Genomic DNA, 19,069 nt, shown 5'->3' with positions numbered 1-19,069 from the left:
TCTCTACTCTTCGGTCGCCGTGATAATTTTCACGTCAATGTCGTTAAAAGAGTTGAACTCGTTTTAAAATCACTTCCGAATTCACACTTTACTGGCGCGGTTAAGCGGAATTATTAGAAATAAATTCTGGAGAATGTTTCTGAATTGGGGCTTGATTTCATTGAGTAACCTAGTTTGTTAGAGATGAAGAAGAACGGGAAGCAACAAAAAGCTCTCCGAGAGATTTTTCACGTGCGTATTGAGATGTTCCTAGCCATATTCTTTTTCTTTATCTCTTATTAATTCTTGCAGACGAAAAAAATGAAAGTAACCCTGTAAATGGAGAAATGTTATTCAATGGTAATTCCGATACTTTGACAGAGCTGAATTTCGCAGAATAATCGAATGTTAATTTTGGTGAGGTCGGTTTACAACCCTCTCGAATATTCGCATCTAGGCCGCAGTCGGGAATGTTGTCCGACAGTATCCTATACGACGTCCGTTGAACGTAGATCGGGACGGAGGTTCTGCGTGTCTTCTGTGCTTGTATTCTAAGGGCGAGAGAATATAACCGTAAAGAAAGAGAGAGAGAGAGAGAGAGCGCCATGCCTAGGGAAGATCCTGCGGACTGAAATAAAAGGAGGATTGAACGTTATCCAATATTTATGACCGCGAACCTGAATAGACAGCGCGCAGAACGACGTTGCGATAAAGATTGTTCCGAGAGAGTCGCGGATCCATACCTATGTATGTTGAACTTTCTTTCGTCTTTTTTTTCCTATCCAACACGAATAGGAAGCGAGTATCTATGCATGCGGTATTTGCTCCACCTGAACTCCGGACTGACCGTGCTAAGGGTTCTGAAATCTCCCCATAACCATGGAAAAATCCAACCTTTTATTTCGGTCAGCCTCTGCGATCCTCGGTGGTCGACGTGGTTACGCGCATGAATATATCAGTAATATTCGTACCGCAGTCGAAAAAGAGAGAGAAAAAAAAATACCGCGAGGATTTTCCCCTGACAAATAACTTCTCTTTACCCCACATAGCCGAGGACTTTGACTCTAACGAAGAGCTCTCTATATCCATAAAGCGAATTCCATTATTATCTTTTATATGATATTTACAATCAGATCGATTCGTGTTCGATCATGCACTCAACTAGCAAGTTTCGAACTATAAAACATGGTTATAAATTTTAAAAACTGGTCGCAATTCGTCCCGAATTTTTCAAGTTTTTGGCCGCTTCGTACGATGAATGAGCAAATTCTATCGAAATATCAGACCTCGCGAGTAATTTGTCGCAGATACGCCTGAAACTACTCGAGCGTCGGATATATCGGGTGACAATTAACAGGGTACTTACTTTTGCGAGTTGTGCAAATTTGCCGAGTGTTGTGAATTCGCGTAGAGTTACACCGGCACTTTTACATCGGTAGATCGTTTGTACGGCAATCTAACGCATTCTCGAAATAGCAGCTGGGAGGGCGCGCTAGGCAACAGTGGATATATTGCTGTGCTTTGTCGCTTCACTCTAAATTCCGCAACAATCCCTTTAGCAAGGGCAGCAGCGGTTCGACCCCTCAGAGCTAAAGGCTGACTTGAGAGTCCTCAGAATCTCAGGAACGGGCTTTACTAATATTCTCTCCCCGAAGTTTGAGGCTGTGTTGTTCAAGCTCTCGTTGTAATAATAGTAAGGGATACAGAGGCGAGCTTTCGCTTAAGGGACGAGCAAATTCCTTCGGGACCATGACCAATCTTTAACATCCCGACGATTAAACCTTCACGGATTAAGCGATTTGTAGATTGGTTGATCGTTATCAATTATTTCTCCGACCACATTTGACTTTCACAATATAGTATATACGTAGATCCTCAGGTATGAATTCCCGTCGAACCGTACCGAATAAGGATCATTCTTATATTTACACGAATCTGTTCCGTTTCTCGGGTTCAAATGTATATTTTAGAAACAATTTATTTATCATGAGATCGATCGTCTTCTTCTTTCTATACATGTCAAGATAAAAGTGGAGTGGCTGTTTTTATTCAAATTCGTGACGAAGCTGTGAAGACAGTCTGAAAGGTTTTTTTTTTTTCAAATTGGCGTATATAATTGGATTCGGAAAATGTTAATGTAAAAATGTAATTCCTCGTTGAACTGCAGTATGCTCTGTTTCAATTCCTTTGATAAATCACCTGACAAATTCACAGCGTCAATTCGAAAGAGCAACAAAGCAATTGTAGAGTGAAACTCAACAAACTCCCCAGGATGACGATGCTTATTTCAAATGTTGTCGTAATTTTTGTCGCAGTTACTTGTCAACTGGAAGAAAATGGTGTTACTTGAAGAGGAAAGTTACTGTAGCGGACTCAGTTAACTCTTTAGAAATATGTCCAGAGTTCAGACTTTGAAGTTTGTTTCATCTTCTCACTCAGAGATATTTCTGTTGTAACAAGAGAAACGAAACGAATAATACTGACTGGTATTTATCGGAAGTATCAGCGAGATCGGTGTTATGTATTTTGATTTATTGCGAATTGTTCATACGGCGATACAAATGTTTGAGAAAATTTTTCAACTTTTATCGCACAAGACTACAGATTCAATTATACATTTTTTGTTTTACGCTGCAACGCAGAATTTGGCAGAAGCGCTTGTTTCCCGATTATGCTTGACCCACGCATCCGCGGTTTTCCGATGATGAGGATTTCGGTTTTCCGGACATTCTAAACACGTGGAAGATCACCGTTTGGAATACATTGATTCTCCGTAAGGTGTTTCCGTTTTTAACCATTAGAATTCACTTAACGATCAGTTGTTATTGAATCGCCCAAGGTTTTTTTTTTTTTATTATTTAACTTACTGGTTTCGACGAGCCCAGACGGCGTTTGGACGACAATCCTGCCGGTCTGAATAACTTAGATTTCACTGGAGTAACAGACTGCTGGAATGTGGATAATTTTTTGTTTGACGTAAGATCCTCCATTTCCGATTCGTCCGGTTTGATGGATTGCTGTTGAATGACAAAAAATTCGGAGTATTCCGTGTGTCAGTAAGCGCTCTTGATTATTCAATTCTGAGATAAGATGTCGCAAAAAACAGAAGAAAAAAGTAAACTTAAAAGAAAAAAAAGAAGCCATAGATAGTTTTCGCACTGTGTCATCCGTTATCGTTACGCGAGATCGAGGGAAAAAAATTGCGTGCTGAAGTGAAGGGCGATGGCGTGAAAAGATCCCCTTCGAGAAAACTTGAGATAAATGCATTGTATGTAAAAGAAATTTTACGAATGAATAACGAACGAAATTGACTGCCTATAACGTACAGCTCTGTGAAGCCGCTGGTCAGTGAGAACGTTTTGAATTTGATTTTGGGCGATAACCGCCGACTCTATGTCCATTTTTCTCAGCTGACAGGCAACGCTCTTCGCAAACACGTCAAATTCATCCTGCGTCTTGTCCATCCACGCGTTTAACGATACGCTGCTTTCGATTCCGTTAACGATTTTGGGATCTGATTTTACACTTGGTTCCTTAAAAAAAAAAAAAAAAAACATACCAAAGCTGGAACTAAATTTTTCCGAGATTATTTTCGTTCGGTTACAAGAAATAAACAAAAAACCTTATCGACGGACGGAGATCGCTTGCATCGTTCGTCGAGGTCCGTTTCAGCCCTTGATTGTTGACGATCGGCGTTTTTGTTGCAAATAACTGTTATCGATGGTGATTTTCTGGACGTCTGCGCCTTTTGCCGACAAGTATTACAGCCGGAATTGGGAACAGCCGGTTCTTGGTGATTCTGACAGTGGGCAGATCTGTCTAAACAATACCTTGACTTCGGTTTGCACGAGTTCAAATTCGACGATCGAAAATGCTTCGGACTCGAGTGCGGGTGCCGGTGATTTGTCATCGATGAACCGGCCTGCGATGACAAATCGCTGGGAATAATTTGACCTCTTCCTCCGCAGCCCTCGTACCGCGAAGATTCACGACTCGAGTCGGCGGTGTAATCACTTTGCGGTGGCGTATCGGAGTCCGCGTAATCCGAATCGTCGTCTTCGTCGTGTTCGCGATAGCAGGAATCATCCGACTCCTCGGGACCCTGGAAATGAAATGAATACCGATATGAAATTTTTAGGAAGAACGAATGTACCGTGTAAAATACACTTACAGCGATCGTCTTCAACTCGGCAGTTTCGTCAAAGTCCAGATGATCGTAGAGAAATCTGTGCATGGTGAGAAACCACTTTTGGGGAGGTTCGTATTTTCGGCCCAATTTGTGCGCCTTCAGAATATTGACAAGCTCGTTCACGTAGAGACGTCTGATTTCCCGTATCTTTATCATAACCTCCGTAAAGGTCACATGGGCCGTATCCATACCTTGATGAATGCTGCTGTATGCCGAGTGACGCATGGAATTATCCATGTACGACGGATTGTCCTTTTTCCAAAGACAGGGAAATCTTTTGTACAGGCAAACTAGCCGGCAGATTTTACTCTCCGACCATTCATCTCTCTCGCAGACATGCACCGGCTGGTTCAACAATTTTCTACCATTACACCAGCTCATCTCATCCTACGATAAGGAGATTTTAAACGTCCCGAGCAACCGCCTATCGGTAAACTTGTTCATCGTTCGAAATTTACATTTTAGCCTTTTCATTTGTAACCTATAACCAAGCCAGTATTGAATACGATATTTCTGTCTAACCACTGTCGGAACTCGGCGCTCTTCGTTCACCTCGGAATCGCGATCATCGACTTGCGACAAGTTCAGACAGTACGTATGAATATCTCGTTACCCGAACAGGCTATACATCAGAAAAACTTTCTTCGCTTTTCATCCATGCGCATCGTCTCGGCGATGGCTTGTTTCAACTTCAACGCCCGATGTTTTCCCATGTTCTTAAGCGAGGATGCAACTTCCGCCCCAAACTTGTCGAACTCCGCAGACTCTTCGTCCTTCGAATCACTGTCGATAATTCCACGCGTTACGAACTTTCCACTGTTGTACAGTTTCTCAGCTTCCCACAGCTCCTTCTTGGCCTCGTGGATGAACGACTCTCGGCCGGACGAGGATCTGCCGTTAGCTGGTCAAAAGAGACACCGACGAAGATGAAAATCATCCAAATGCACATTTACACTCAACCAACCCGACTTGCCTAGCTCCACCTTGAGGTTGTAGTTCATCACTAAATTTTTCGGAACAGGATTCATCTCCTCTTCCACGTTTTCCTCAAGAGCAGATTCCGATTTACCAAAACTTTCTTGTTCATCGTCGCCGTTCTCTTTCTCTCTTGCAGGTTCTTCTTTCTTCGACGGTGCCTCTGCGTCGTCAGGATCACACTTTTTTATCGGCCTGGTGATCGTCGAGCAGGTGCCGCAGGGTGCCGAGTCTTGAGAATGGTCATCGTGCTTCGGTGCCGTCGAACAGGTTCCATCGCGACAGCCGACGTCGATGGGACAGATCTTGACGGACAAGTCCTCGAGGAGTTCGAGCACATTCTCGTCGAAGACTGTTCCGTCCCCGAGGCAGACGACCTTGGGGGTTTTTCGACAGGGTGTCGAAAGGTCTTCGTCATTTCTCTCTCGCAGGTCTTTGCCGGCGTCCAAGTCTTTGCAGCAATGTGAACGCCCTGATTTCAGTGACTCGGAGCTGCTGCTGCCGGTGGTGGTGCTGCTGCTGCTTTTCGGAGATGAGCTGGTCAGCAACTTGACCGATGGGCCTGGCAGCTCCAAATCGAGCATCGACATCATGTCCCAGAGCTCCGTATCCTTGTCTTTGATGTCGCAGCAACCGCTCGTTGACCCTACCCCGGAGTATCCAGACCGCGATATTACCATTTTGATGTTTTTAAAGCACGGTGATTTTCCGCTCGACCTCCTCGGTCCCTTGAATTTTTTTTTGTACAATTTCTCGTCCCCGTTCACGTTCTGTGAGCACGATATTAATTCGTCAATCATTCCGTCATCTAGAATAATCCGTTTGAGAATATCGTCGCCACTGTTTTTTTTTTTATACTCACCTCTGTTCTTCGGTATTTTATCAACACGTCCGATGACGTCATGTTGACGTCCAGCTCGGTGCACTGCTGCGTGTCTTCGGCATTGTCGCGGCAGCTCATGCCTTTGCTGACCGAGGAAGAATTCTTCGCCGACGAGGAAGAAGCGCCGCCAGTTTTTCTCGGAATTTCATACTTCGTGTTCATCCTTGTCGATCTGAGCATCGTCGGCGAACGGAGAAAGTACGCCTTGCTTTTTCTGCCCGGTTTAACAGAGGAGCTACTTTTTCTCTTTCCACCCGACTTGTGCTTCCCCGGGCAAATCGAACCGTCCGAATTCGACTCCGTGACGGAATCCGATTTCTCGCAGCAGTCTCGCTTCTCGCAAACATTCAGCGTTTCTTCCGAAGACGTCGCGTCATCTTCCGATGACTGATCAACGAAAAAGGTTTTTATTGTTTATGGTTTGTTTCCTTCTTTTAATATCCGTTCCCAGATCGAAGGGGAAAATAAAACCGAGTCACAAATACTCACCGAAAATTCAGCGAGCTTTTCATCGGCGTCCAAGTGGCAGTAAAGAAATTCGTTCATGGGTTCAAACCACGTATACCTCGGTCTGTAGATGGATCCGGCTTTGGAGGCGGCCTCGATTTTATGAAGTTCACATACGTAGACGGCGCGAAGATCTTTGAGCTTGCAGAGAACATCGCTGACGGATACGTGAGCAGGCATGGAGAGGGACTATGGGGAGAGAACGAGGGAAGGAAAATATACATATTTTCCGCAGGATTTGCATAATGAATTCATAGCGTGAAAATGTAAAGGTGTGTGGTGAGAAAGTTGTTGTTATTATTATTATTATTATTATTATTGTTGTTGTTGTTGTTGTTGTTTTTCTTTCTCTGCTGGTCTGTATTTTTTTTTTTTTCATTTCCTTCTTACCGCGAGAATTTTTTTGTAAGAATTATATCTGCCTCGCAGATTGTCGTGGCACGGATGGCTCCTGTCCCATAGGTTACTGTACTTCGAATAGAGCTGAACGAGCTTGCACAATTTTTCGTCTGTCCAACAGCAGCTCATCGTTTATAAACCTGCCGCAGACACTCGTCCTTCGGTATTTGTAATTTGGTAACATTTTCAGTGCGAATTAATTTCTCCTCTGTCTCTCTCCACATCGGCAATTTTGATAATAACAAGTTGGTTCGACATGACGTTTCTTTCACCTTTGCGTCAAACCATCTTCGGTCAAATCATCGGACAGTTGACGAACGGTATTCCTTCCATCAATCGGTATCGCGGAACAGAGCGACGAAACTGTTCCTATTCGCCTACTTTTTTTTTCCACCCCATTTCTTGCCCCGTTACGGGACCGCGTTTCCGGTCTCCAAAAAATTCAGCTATACTCGACTCACGTAAGGGCCTCAGTTTTTTTCTTTCGACTAGCGACGATTTCTCCCTCGAATGCCGAATCTCACGCCTCGCTCATTTCTCGAGATATTCACCACTCGACGACGCCATCGGCTAAGCACGCAAAATCTTTCGCTTGCCTTCGAGGTTCACGAGCCTCCTCTGGGGATTTGCTTCGTATCTACAGTGGCTGACTTTGCAACGTAGGTCAACTCCTTTGGGGACGTTTGACCGGAGGGTCGGTCGTAAAGTGCGTCGCTGTGACCGCCCCTTAGAGACACTTATTCTCTGCCTTAGAGCCACCCTCGCACACACTGCAGGGAATTAATTGAGGAAAAAACCGAAGAGTTTCCGTCTCAAAATGTCGAATGGCAATGTTTTTTTCTTTTTTTTTTTTATCCTTGTATACGTATTTTTTTACATGACTTAACTGCAGGACTCTTACAGAGATTTGAAAATTGGTTGGATTTCCAGACGCATGACGTCATATGTTCCCGTGAATTGTTTCTAACAAATTTCAAAATTAAATTCTACCCCCTCGACCTGCGCTGGGAACAATCTTACGTAACTTTTCTTCACTTCTTGTTACAGGTATATTAGCAGCCTTCTCCGACATGCAGACGGTGTTTCTAGCCTGCATATGCACGTTACTCCCGCTGATAGTGGCACTAGGAATTGCATTTGGAGTCAGGTAAGATCTTACAAGACTTTGCACTTTAATATGAAATCTTAAACACTGTACCAACGGTTCGGCACGCACCTCGTGTTAAATTTTCACCTTTCGGTAACAGGGTAGAAGGCAGAATTTTCTGTTATAAACATCAGACGCCAAGATTCTCCCCACGAAAAATTCATCACGCTTTAAAGTCGCTTAGAAATTACCATTATAGGAAAAATCTTTTCATCGTATCCAGCGCGTTCGTAATCATGAATTTCGTATCTGTTCCATTGCTTGAAATGATCCTTTGTGATTCTTTAATTTAAAACTACGTACTCAGGGTTCAATCGGCAAAAATTCAGGATTTAATAGATACCGATAAAAAAGCGGGTATTTGCTTCGGGAAAGAAATAAAGGAGATAAACTTTGATGGATGCTCGTTACGCTTTTGTCATAAAGATTTTAGAGAGGTGTAAAACTAGTGTGAAGAATGCTCGGGAGATAGGTTGAATATCCAGCTGATCGCGGTTTCGCGGAAGCGTGATATTTCCTCATCTCTGGTTCATCGATTTTTATTCCGAGCCTCACAGCTGGGGGTGTAATTAATTCATCATCCTGTACATTCTACGATATATTTTCGTTATAACGCGCGAAATCGCCCAAGGGAAAAAAGGCGGGAGTGAAAATGGAAAGATGTATGGAGTATTGTCAGCTGCTGACTTATCCCTCGCCTTTCTTCTCAGCCGTATATTACGTAATACGTATAAGCTGCAGGTACCGAAATCGAAATATTAATGCCACTCGAAGATGGAGACGGAGCGATACCCGCCGGCTACGATTGACATTGATAAATGTTGCAATTCAATGGGCAAAGCGCTCTCGAGGCTCGTCGCGAGTTCGTCCACAGCAGCCTTTAGTCTTCGGCGTCTCGAGTTTCTCGAGATACCGGAAACTCCTTCATCTTGAAGCACCTACTTCTCTCCTCCTCGGTAACACCTCGATCGCTCATCCAAAGATACCCCCCGTGATCGATTACATTCCTCCCCTCACCGCCTATCGTGTCATTCTATATCCATACACGTTTAATAGTTTCGACGATAGCGAAACGCGTCAGGAAACGAAGGATCATTTGATCCTGCAGTTAGCGAAAACAGTTAGGCGGAAATTTTCGTGATGTTAACGATTTGAAGGAAAATTCAAGTCAATTTATACGAGACGTAGTTTTTGGGTTTAATCTTAAGACAAATTATTAATAAAACATTGCGATTACAAAACGCGAAGAAATTCGAATTAGAACTTGACGTATAATCCATGTAACTGAACCACACTTTCAACCCTCTTTTTACTCCCCGTTTTCTGTGTTGTGTAATACAAGCGTTGAGAAAGTTTTCCCGGTTGTTCAAACGCTAATCGCAGTTATATTCAGGGTAGCTTTTTTCCTTCCAACCCTATCCTTGGGTGTGACAAAACAAGAGTATACTCGCGGTTATCTTAGAGAATGAATTTGCGTTGCGCGAGCTGTACGAAGACTCCTCCGTGAGCTTTTCCCACTCTGAATTTTACATGATTTTCACGGTAATTAAAGCAGCCTTGTTGCCGTTAAGTAACTGCTCCGGCGCTCCGGCACTTTGTTATCGTTAGCCAACCCCAAAACCTGGTTAACTTTTATACGAATTAACTACTTTCCCTACTTGCTCGGGCGCAACGTCATTAACGGCATTAAAAGAGCCAGCGGCAATATAGCCGGGCTACTTTATTCCCGTTGATGGCCAAATATTCTACCAGGCAGAAAAACGAGCACAACGGTGGCAACAATAACAACGACAACAACGGCGACGCAAACCTCTAATTCTGCAAATTTTCTTCAATCAGCTGATTAACCCTGCGTCTCTCTTTTTCTCTCTCTCTCTCTCTCAGCATACAAGTCCCTTTCAACGATTATCCTCCACGTGTTTCAAATACTTTCAGGCACGTTTGGAGGAAGTATCGCAACAGACGCCACTGTGCAGGCGGCCTACCCTGGTATAGCGGAGTTTGCTCGAGGGAAGACACCGTCGAGTCCTTGCATCACCGACCCCACTCAGGAAGCACCATTATCCAGCCTGCCACCAGAGTTCTGTCGGCCCAAGACGTGAGTTTCTGCCCAACTACGTTGTTATTAATTATAAGGAAACTGAGCTGCGACGTCGTAGATTCACCTCGAAATCGGAGTCGAGCATCTGGATCTCTCATATTGGAACGTCGGTCCAGCGTTCTTTCGAGTAAGCTCTGCTGTGATAAGGAAAGCTCGAAGTCATCCGATCATATCAGACAATTTCGAAGCTCCGCAGATTCTCGAACTCTTCGAAATTCCACAGGCAACATCCCGCGTTTCTGTATTCTGGTCAGACAAGGCTGAATAAATCGATGCAAACGAGTGTTGAATATGATTCCGGAGTTTGAAAATCCCGTTGACGGTGGTCGAAGTTACAGATAAAGAAGGTGCAAAAGTTGCAGGACGCCTCGCCCTGGCGAACGACGGGGGGGGAGGGGGTATATAAAGGAGTCTTGAAAATCCGTGGAATATTTTACTACGGCGAAATACACAGCGCGGTAGGGGGTAAAGTGGCAAGTTCGTTGGGTAGTTTTATAAATCCGTTGCAGGTAGTTTGACGCCCACGATAAAAGTTACCATTTCGATCGATTTCTACTTTTACTCCCCCGATATCCGAGTTCCGATAACCAGCGGAGCTTCTCCCAATCCTCGCGTCGCCTGCCAGGCGCTACATCGTTTCTCCATTACGACGGTGCTCGGGACTTGAGGCTGCTCTGCTTAATCCGATGAAAAACAATGGCAAAAAGAAGGACAACGGTGGTGGGGAATGAAGAAAATAAAAAGAAACGCGAACGAGAATAAAATACAAAAGGTTGCGAGCGAATCGGAACGAGGATTAGAACCGTGAGGTGAAAAAGCGAGACAGGGAGCAAAAAAAAGATTGGAATAATGAAAATAAATAAAGGAAAATAAACATTAAAAAATTAGGGGAAACCTGTCCAACGTGAAACTCTGGCGCGCGATAAACGCCGATGTTGTACATTTAGGTATAGGGTATTACGCTTTACGTTTTTACCCCGAGGCAAGGTCGTGCTATAACCGAATTCGCCCCGAACTCGCCCAGGAATAACCTTCGACGTAGAGGGGAAAGGAAAACGAAACAGCTAACGAAGCAGACTTAATTTGCTTTCCAATTCCACGAATCTCGCAAGTCAACTTAATCTACGTACCTTGACCTGCTTTTAAGAAAACTGCTTGACTACGTCCTGCTCTTGGAGTCGTATAAGTAATCGTTAAATTAAACATGTACCTACATTTGCGGTTTAATATAAACTAATACCTCGACATTTGGATGGGGTCGCTTCAGCACCTTGCGGTGTTCGTGGTGAGTTCAATATAGCCTGATCTTACCTTGTGGAAAGCTCTTGATTTGCGGAAGCGCTGTTAAGCTCGGAAATCCGCTTTCGGTACGTAACTCTCGATGGAAATTCAAATGAGCGCCATTTGCTTCCGGATCTCTGCGAGTCCGGTGCCGTACGCTAGGCATTTACTCTTGCATTGGTGGATTAACGGTTGCCGACGCACAGGCGGGAGTTAAAATTTTTTTGCTTTAGGAGGGAATGAAATCCTGGATAAAGAGCTAATTTGAAAAAAAAAATAACGGTATTAATTGAAATTATCTCTTTTTTTCTTTGTGGATAATAATTGTTGTTTCGTTATTACGTATTTTTTTATCGTACCATCGACGGTTAAAATTTTGCGGTAATTCTCGTGTAACTATAATAGAATGTGCGCATGCTTGAATCAGAATTAAAAATCCCCGTTAATAACCCAACTAAACTAAATTGATGGATCCTTTTGCTCCTTGGTTGATGGAACTACAGTAGAATCAACCTCCGGTGCAACCGACATACCTGTACTTACGAGTAAACAAAAAGTGGAAAATGTTGTCGCAGGGTGGAGGAGAGTAATTAGAAGCAAACTACGTACACGCGGGTAATTAGAAGTTAAAGCTGTTCAGTGGGGGGGAATAGAATTGAAATAGCGTAGAAGGGAATAGTAGTAAAAAGAGTGTAAAAAATAAACGCTTAAACGTAATTCAATGTTGCATTACGAGGAAAATCTGCTAATTAGTATTTGGTTAAAGCGGATGAATTCGCCGTAATTTTTCGTTACGTCAAGAACTTCCTCCGATCGGATACGGATCTATATTTCACAACTAGACGCGTATCTTTTTCGATAAAGAGAATCCAAATTCAAAAGCTGCAGATCGTTACCCGCATAAACGTCTGTCCGTAATCAATCACCCCGATCGGTTGTACGAAGCGGGAAGTTTTTTAAAGAGAGACGATCCGCTCCAAGGTATACTACAAGTACATATTCTCGTGGGTTTTACTGCTTTTGCGAGGCTTCGGTCGAGCGAATCATGTCGATTTCACAGCAGACAGCCACCCGTCTTTGGCGGTAAAAAATGACGAATAGGTATCGGCGTGACGGAAAATAGTAGGTATCGGTTCATATTTTCCTCTCGATCAATTTTCGGAGTATAAAATTATCTTCGGCTGTGATCCTTTATAGGTATAAAGTAAGGCGGGAAGTTCGTTTCAACATGCAGAATTCCGGGGTAGTAATAAATGTGACATAAGCTTAAAGGTATGGCGGAGGACTCAACAGGGAATTTTACACTTCTCTGGATATCGACGCGACTCATTTTTTTTCCCGCCCTATCTGCGTCTTTCCATTTTTCGCGACGGAGCTTACAAACGAATATGTACGATGTACACTTTACCCTATTTTCTTTCCCCTTCTCGCACACCGACCTTTTCGAATTCACTCGCTCCTCTATGTCATCCGGTAAATTCCAGTGTAGTAGGCGGACGGACTGCTTCTCGGGAAGCGAAGAAATTTTATTTCGCTTTTGAGTATGGACTCCTATATTCCGCCTACCAATACGCTGTGCGATTGGCTTTTCAAATAGTAATATCAACCTTCGGTGTATAAAATATATATTCCGCCAGGCGAACCTTTATGCTCTCCTCTAAAACCTTTCACCCTGGCCGATATAACGCCACTCGGCTCAAAAGAGTCGCTCACTGAAACTCGCAGCAGCGTTCCAGGCTGCAGACTTTGATCATCGAGGGAAAAATGTAAAAATAATTACCAAACACACATCTCGTTCAATTTTTGTAATAACCGAAAAATCTGTAAGAATGAAAGTAAAATAGTATCTCGGCGAACGAATCGATCTCGACAACCGTTCTGTTTCCAAAAATTCTAACAACCTAATGGAGCAAAGTGCATCTGCGTGCGTGCCATGCGTGCGTGCGTGCGTGCCACGATAGCATCGGACTGCAACTCATTACTTTTGGCCACACGCTACACTACACAACGTGAACTGCAGTACCGCGGTGAAAGACAATTGCATCGTTTCCCTTCGTTCGCGGTGGCAGAAAACCACGTGTCCACGAAACGAGCATGACAAATATGTTTTTGGCTCATGTGCGGGTACTGCTGTTGTCTCTACTGATTAAATAATTACTCCTCGCACACAGGCATGCTCGAATATCCGCACAGCGCAGCAGTGTGTTAACGTTCTAAAATCACGTTGCTTTTGCTGTTTTTTCTTCAACTGTAGACGTATTTTAATTTTATCTTACTGAATTTAAAAATTATCCTTCGCAGACGCCGAAATTCATTTATCGTTATTTTCATTCGGAACGTCGAACTTCGCTGCTGCAGAAAAATAATTTGCATTCGACGTAAATGGATGGCGAACACAAGGCTCCATATATTTTAAATAATTCTCAACTTTCGCTACTATTTATGTACCTCGCAATGGTTATACTTTCTGAATCGTTTGCGTTTTCTTCATAATTATATGCGCCAAATGTGGATACTACATATGATTGCTTCGGGCGTCGAATTTAAGGTTTCCTACAGCTGGACAATCGAGATCTTGCCTCGACTTCCTCCCTTGTTTTAGTTCGTCACACAAATTGGATACTTGAGGACAATATTCAACGATAAACGACATCGTGTAACTTCTACAGATCAAGGGAGTTGTCAGTAACGGGTTAGAGATAATTAGAAGAATATATTATATGTATAAAGTGTCCAAAAACTGGATGTATCGAATTAGAATAACGTAGAAATTATTTTTTTATGTGAGCCCGAATCATGAGTAAGATTTGAACTCTGCGATAAAAAAATAGTTACATACGTTTGGTAATTCCTTGAAATCGAATCGTCGAACCTGAGCCTTATAATTATATTTGCACGTCACATTAACAATAACAGCGGAGAAATATTCTAATAATAATATATAGATCTGAGAAATATTTTGCAATTTGAAATCTAAAATTTCCTACCGGTTCAGATTTTGACTAACGTGTTCGTTTTAGGCGAGCTTTCTTACCGTTACAATCTTGCTATAAAACAAAAATTCCTGGTACTTGTTCATTTCTGAAGTTTAATCAATCATTACCAAAACTTAGTGTCACTAGGACAGTTTAAAAATTGGCCTATTCATTTGATTTTTGTGTTCAGATGTTAATATAGGAATAAAAATGCATGACGTTAGAAGAATAAATGCTGCTTAATTCAAGCGGCAACTACGATGAATTTGCCCGCATGTTACCGCGTACCAGAGGAAGTCAGTAACCGAGCGTGAAAATACCATACGGTTGTTTTGTCGTCGGTAGCTGCCTAATTTTAATTTAACGTATATCTTAATAGTCGTTGGTTAGTTCACGTGCGTAGTTTGTGTCATGTCTATAATATTTACAACGGACTTAAAATTTCCAAGAAAACACTTTTACGGCCGGTTACTTTTTTATTATTAGAATACCGAAGTGACGAGTGCAATGCGACGCACGATGCAAGTTTCGCGGTTTTGCATATCGCAACCTCCGTCACTCGACCGCGCCAGCGATTATTCAAAATATCAATTCATTACTTATTCGCACTGCACGCTCGAATTACACGTTCCTGCTTTTTTCTTGTGGATAAATTTCAATAAATTGGTCAATTTTGCACGGCCAGATTTATTCTTGAAATGAAAATTCCAGCAAGATTTTGCAAATTTAAACCTTGGCGCAGCTCACGTATAAGTATAGTTTGTAAATACAACAAGTACATATATTTTGACATTGGCAAGGAGTCTGCAAATTTAATATTAACCATTGATCACTTTTCCCGATTTGTACACTCGCCGGCACTTGATTGGCCCATTGCTTCTGAGCGATGCGTTTTGTTTGCTTTGGTTTTCTCGTCTTTTTTTTTCACGGGATCAATTCTGTACAAGCTGTTAATTTGAGGTCACGCGCTGGCTTATCGTAGGTAATTGGGTCAGGCTGCCGGGTTCTAAGGACAGGATTAACTGTATAAACCTGCCGGTTTCGATCTTGTCTCCCGTGCTTTGAGGGTGCTATTTAATGTCGAAGAAGGAAAAATCGCGAAAAAGAATCAGTGCTGCTGACGCAAAATGAAGTTCGAGATTTGCTCCTTGATCGCCGTTCAAATGAAAAAAGAAACAGCTAAATATTCGATTGATGGGAACAGAAAAAGTAAATTGAGCTGATTCAATCAACAAGAAATGATGAAGACACATTTTTTACTTTTTTTCTTCACGGTAAGCTTTCGCCCACTATTGATTTCATTTCGTACGTACCAAAGTCTTCGAAGAAAAGAAGTCGCGGGGTCTCAAAATACGAGCAGCCTGAAAATGGTTGACAGCTTTTATATATTTCAGAATTTTAATGCAGCTGAGTACGCGAGGCTAAGAGAGTAAAAAATGAGACCTCTGGATAAATTTTTAAAGTACATTTCTAGGTGTGAATTTTTTGAAGTATTATATGTCTCTGAAGCACAAGAGTGGCAAAGAATCCATATACGTCAATCTAATTTCTGGAAATTATACAAACAGCATACTTGGAGGCAGTTTGATGGAAAATATAATCTTGAATGGTATGTAAAATGGTCTCATTCAACGGTTACAATTAGCCCATCGCTATAAAATCGGCGAGCTTAATACCAAGGGTAATTGGTAATTAAAACGCGTCGAGTAATCCCGCCGGAATATATCCGCGATCCTCGATATCCGCGTACGAGACTCACGATCAGCGTGTGCGGATCCCCCGGGAATATACGCCGGTACAAATCTAATTTCATGGAAATTCCACCCTTGGAGTGGTACAAAGAGCGTGTTTATCGATCTTCGGAATCGAAACCCCGTCCCGGCAGTCGTATCTCTTTCTCTTGGAATTCAGTGGCAATCTTATCCGAATCATGAAGCGAACCCCCCCCCCCCCCCCCCCCCCCCCCCCCTTCAACCCGCCCCTCGCCGTTCTGCTCATCTCCGTTACCCGTGACGGAGATTTAGGGTCAGGAACAAAGTAGCGAAAAAATGGGGGGAGGGGCGGACAGCCGTGGAGAACGCGGCGAAAGCGGAACAGCATCGAGCTGTGTTAAGCTCGCGATTATGGTAACCGGAAACCAGAGCAAAAGGATGGGGAGGGGGGAGGGTTGAGGGCCTGCGGGATGTATGATGTACGTTTGCAGGTGGATTCGCGAGTGCGTGAGGGACTCTTTCGCATGGAGGAAAGTACCTGACCCTTACCGAGGCGAGGCGAAGGGCGGAAAAAACAACCCGGGGAAAACCGTCAAAGAGATAAATTACTATCTGAGACCTAGATGCGGCGTCCTCTCTTTCCCCCGTCCCTTGTTTGATCACATACTGAATTTGTTGCAAGGGCACGATAACCAAGATCCGAGAAATGGCTTCGCTTTTGTTATTGTTTGTTCGCTGCTGGTGGGTTGTGGTTTTTTTTAACCCCGACAGCTGTTTGATACCGACGACGAGAGATCGTTCTCACCCCTCGCTTTCACATCCTGACACACTCACGCGAAGGAATAATTGGTCATCTTGTTTTTTCGATTTGAAATTGCTCTTTTCTGAACCTGGGTCGCGGTTGTTTTTAATCAATAACTGACCTCAGTCCCAAAATTTGCACAACGCTTTTTTTATTCTCGACATTGACAAGTATTTTCGGAGCTGGAAGAATAAACGCGGATTGGGAGTATTTAGCGCGAATTGCGATGCAACAACCGCAACCGCACACTGCTCGTGAAAGGAGGAAATTCGTCAAAGTCGGCTGATTTCTGTCCTCTCCAGACTAACCGACGATAAACATTCCGCAAGCCCTGTTGTTGCGACAAACTTTTCAATCGATAGTATAATATGGTGAAAAATTTACTGTGTATAATATAATGCCATTTGGCAGTGACGTAAGCCTGTCGCAGACATTTTCTTCCGGTAACTTCCGCCCCCCCCCCCCCCCCCCCTCGTGTTATATAATAAGCCGATGAAAAATTACCCTTCAAGTTGTACTTTTTTCTTTCGAATGATTCGAGTTTTCACCACCGGGATTAGGCGCATAATTACTTTGGACTTCGATGCAGGGCTTCGATAGCGGAGAGACCTCTTTGTTACATTCTGAGGAAAGTTCGCTATCCCAGCTAGACGGGATTAAGGTCAGGCATATAGTGGAAAACCCGGGATTATCAAAGCGGAATATATATTATATTATATTCTATACCATATACGTATATAAATGTTGCGCACGTAGAATCGTTATATCTATTCTCAGCTGATTACGACAATTGGATGTAACAATGTGAGTAACACGTATTATTATTATTATTATTATTGTTGTTGTTGTTGTTGTTGTTGTTCTTATTATTATAATGATTATTATTAACTCTATCAGTTCTGTACAGTCACTTCGGGTTTTCCGCGGGTTAACAATCCGAGAGAATTTTATTCACATCCTAATTGAAGAGCGAAAAATAAATTGTTCACAGTTCTGTTTATCCTTATTCCTTGCACGCAGGAAACTGCGGGTTGCCGTCAGAGACCGTTGGTTATTTTAAACATCTGTTTGCTATGTATACTCTTCTAGCGTGAACGTTATCCTATTCCGTATGTAACTGTCTCGGTCGGCGGGGAAAATCCATGCGATAAGAAAATAATAGAAGCTGAATATAATGGTTATAAAATAACTGTTGAATTATGTGAAGAGGGAAACAAGAAGATAGGATATTGCATGTATAATTCTGAGGACCGAGTACTTTCGTTACTAGTGTTTTAGTTTCTCCGTTAATAACGGACGAATGTCGTTGTCTTCTTCTTCGAATTCTTTCTTAAGCTCGTCCGTACCAAAATGTATAAAAACAAATTTGTTTGCAAAACAATCGTAGCTACGTAATCGCAATCGAAAGCCCGCAACAAAGTTTCGGTGAGATTATCGCTCGGTTTATGAAACTTTGAACGGGGATTGTACAAGAGCTTTTTCATAATCTTGCAGGTACCTTTTTAACATCACGGTTCACGTCAGTGAATCCCGAAAACTACACGAAAGAAGAGTCAAATATATAAAGATGATTTCCCAAAAAGTGGAAATTTCTTCTTGCCGACTTAATGTCGGCGATTTTTCACTTTCGCAGATCAATTCTTTACAAACTATCCACGAAGCGGAGCAGGGTGTATTTAAAGTTAACGGCGAAATATTCAAAAATGGTAAACCTTATCGGATCGTTTAATGTTTCCGTCCTTGAAGGAATCCTCGATAACTGACGGCATATGCGTGCAGTGAACTGATATTACGTGGAAACCCTAAACACATTTTGGTACAACGTTCATAAACGACTAATGGAGAACATGAACTTCGCGAGTAATCATTAGCACAACCCTCTTGGGGGTGCTGATCAACAACTAATGGCAGTCGTCGAAATTTAGGAGAGCCGTAACGACGACCTTCGGAATCCTTACAGAGCTTGTAGTCGATGATGAACGATAATCACCGATAACCAAGCGCGGCTACACGTATACAAGTAATCGCGTCGGTGGTCGGCAGGCCGCGTTACAGCTTCGAAAAACTTTTATTCTATTTTCGGGAGTTCATCCGAACTTCTAGATAAGGCTTTTCTGCG

At 42.8% G+C, this 19,069-nt stretch overlaps 1 protein-coding gene across 3 annotated transcripts in view; it reads left to right on the top strand.

The window, feature by feature from the left end:
* The window catches only part of LOC124296907 (uncharacterized), a 107,068-nt gene that overhangs the window by 28,784 nt on the left and 59,215 nt on the right, over nt 1-19,069 (top strand). For 2 of the 3 annotated variants that reach the window (XM_046747333.1, XM_046747332.1), the window contains exons 3-4: nt 7,980-8,079; nt 10,015-10,177. In XM_046747333.1, the coding sequence (XP_046603289.1) occupies nt 7,980-8,079; nt 10,015-10,177 (263 nt within the window). Of the gene's footprint in view, nt 1-5,922; nt 6,430-7,979; nt 8,080-10,014; nt 10,178-19,069 lie in introns of those variants that run through there. The other variant, XM_046747334.1, reaches the window with a different exon arrangement.

This window comes from Neodiprion virginianus, chromosome 2 (genome assembly GCF_021901495.1).
Source record: "Neodiprion virginianus isolate iyNeoVirg1 chromosome 2, iyNeoVirg1.1, whole genome shotgun sequence".
Taxonomy (NCBI): Eukaryota; Metazoa; Arthropoda; class Insecta; order Hymenoptera; family Diprionidae; genus Neodiprion; species Neodiprion virginianus.
The sequence above is the reverse complement of the archived record's forward strand: the minus strand, read 5'-3'. Positions and strand labels throughout refer to the sequence as shown.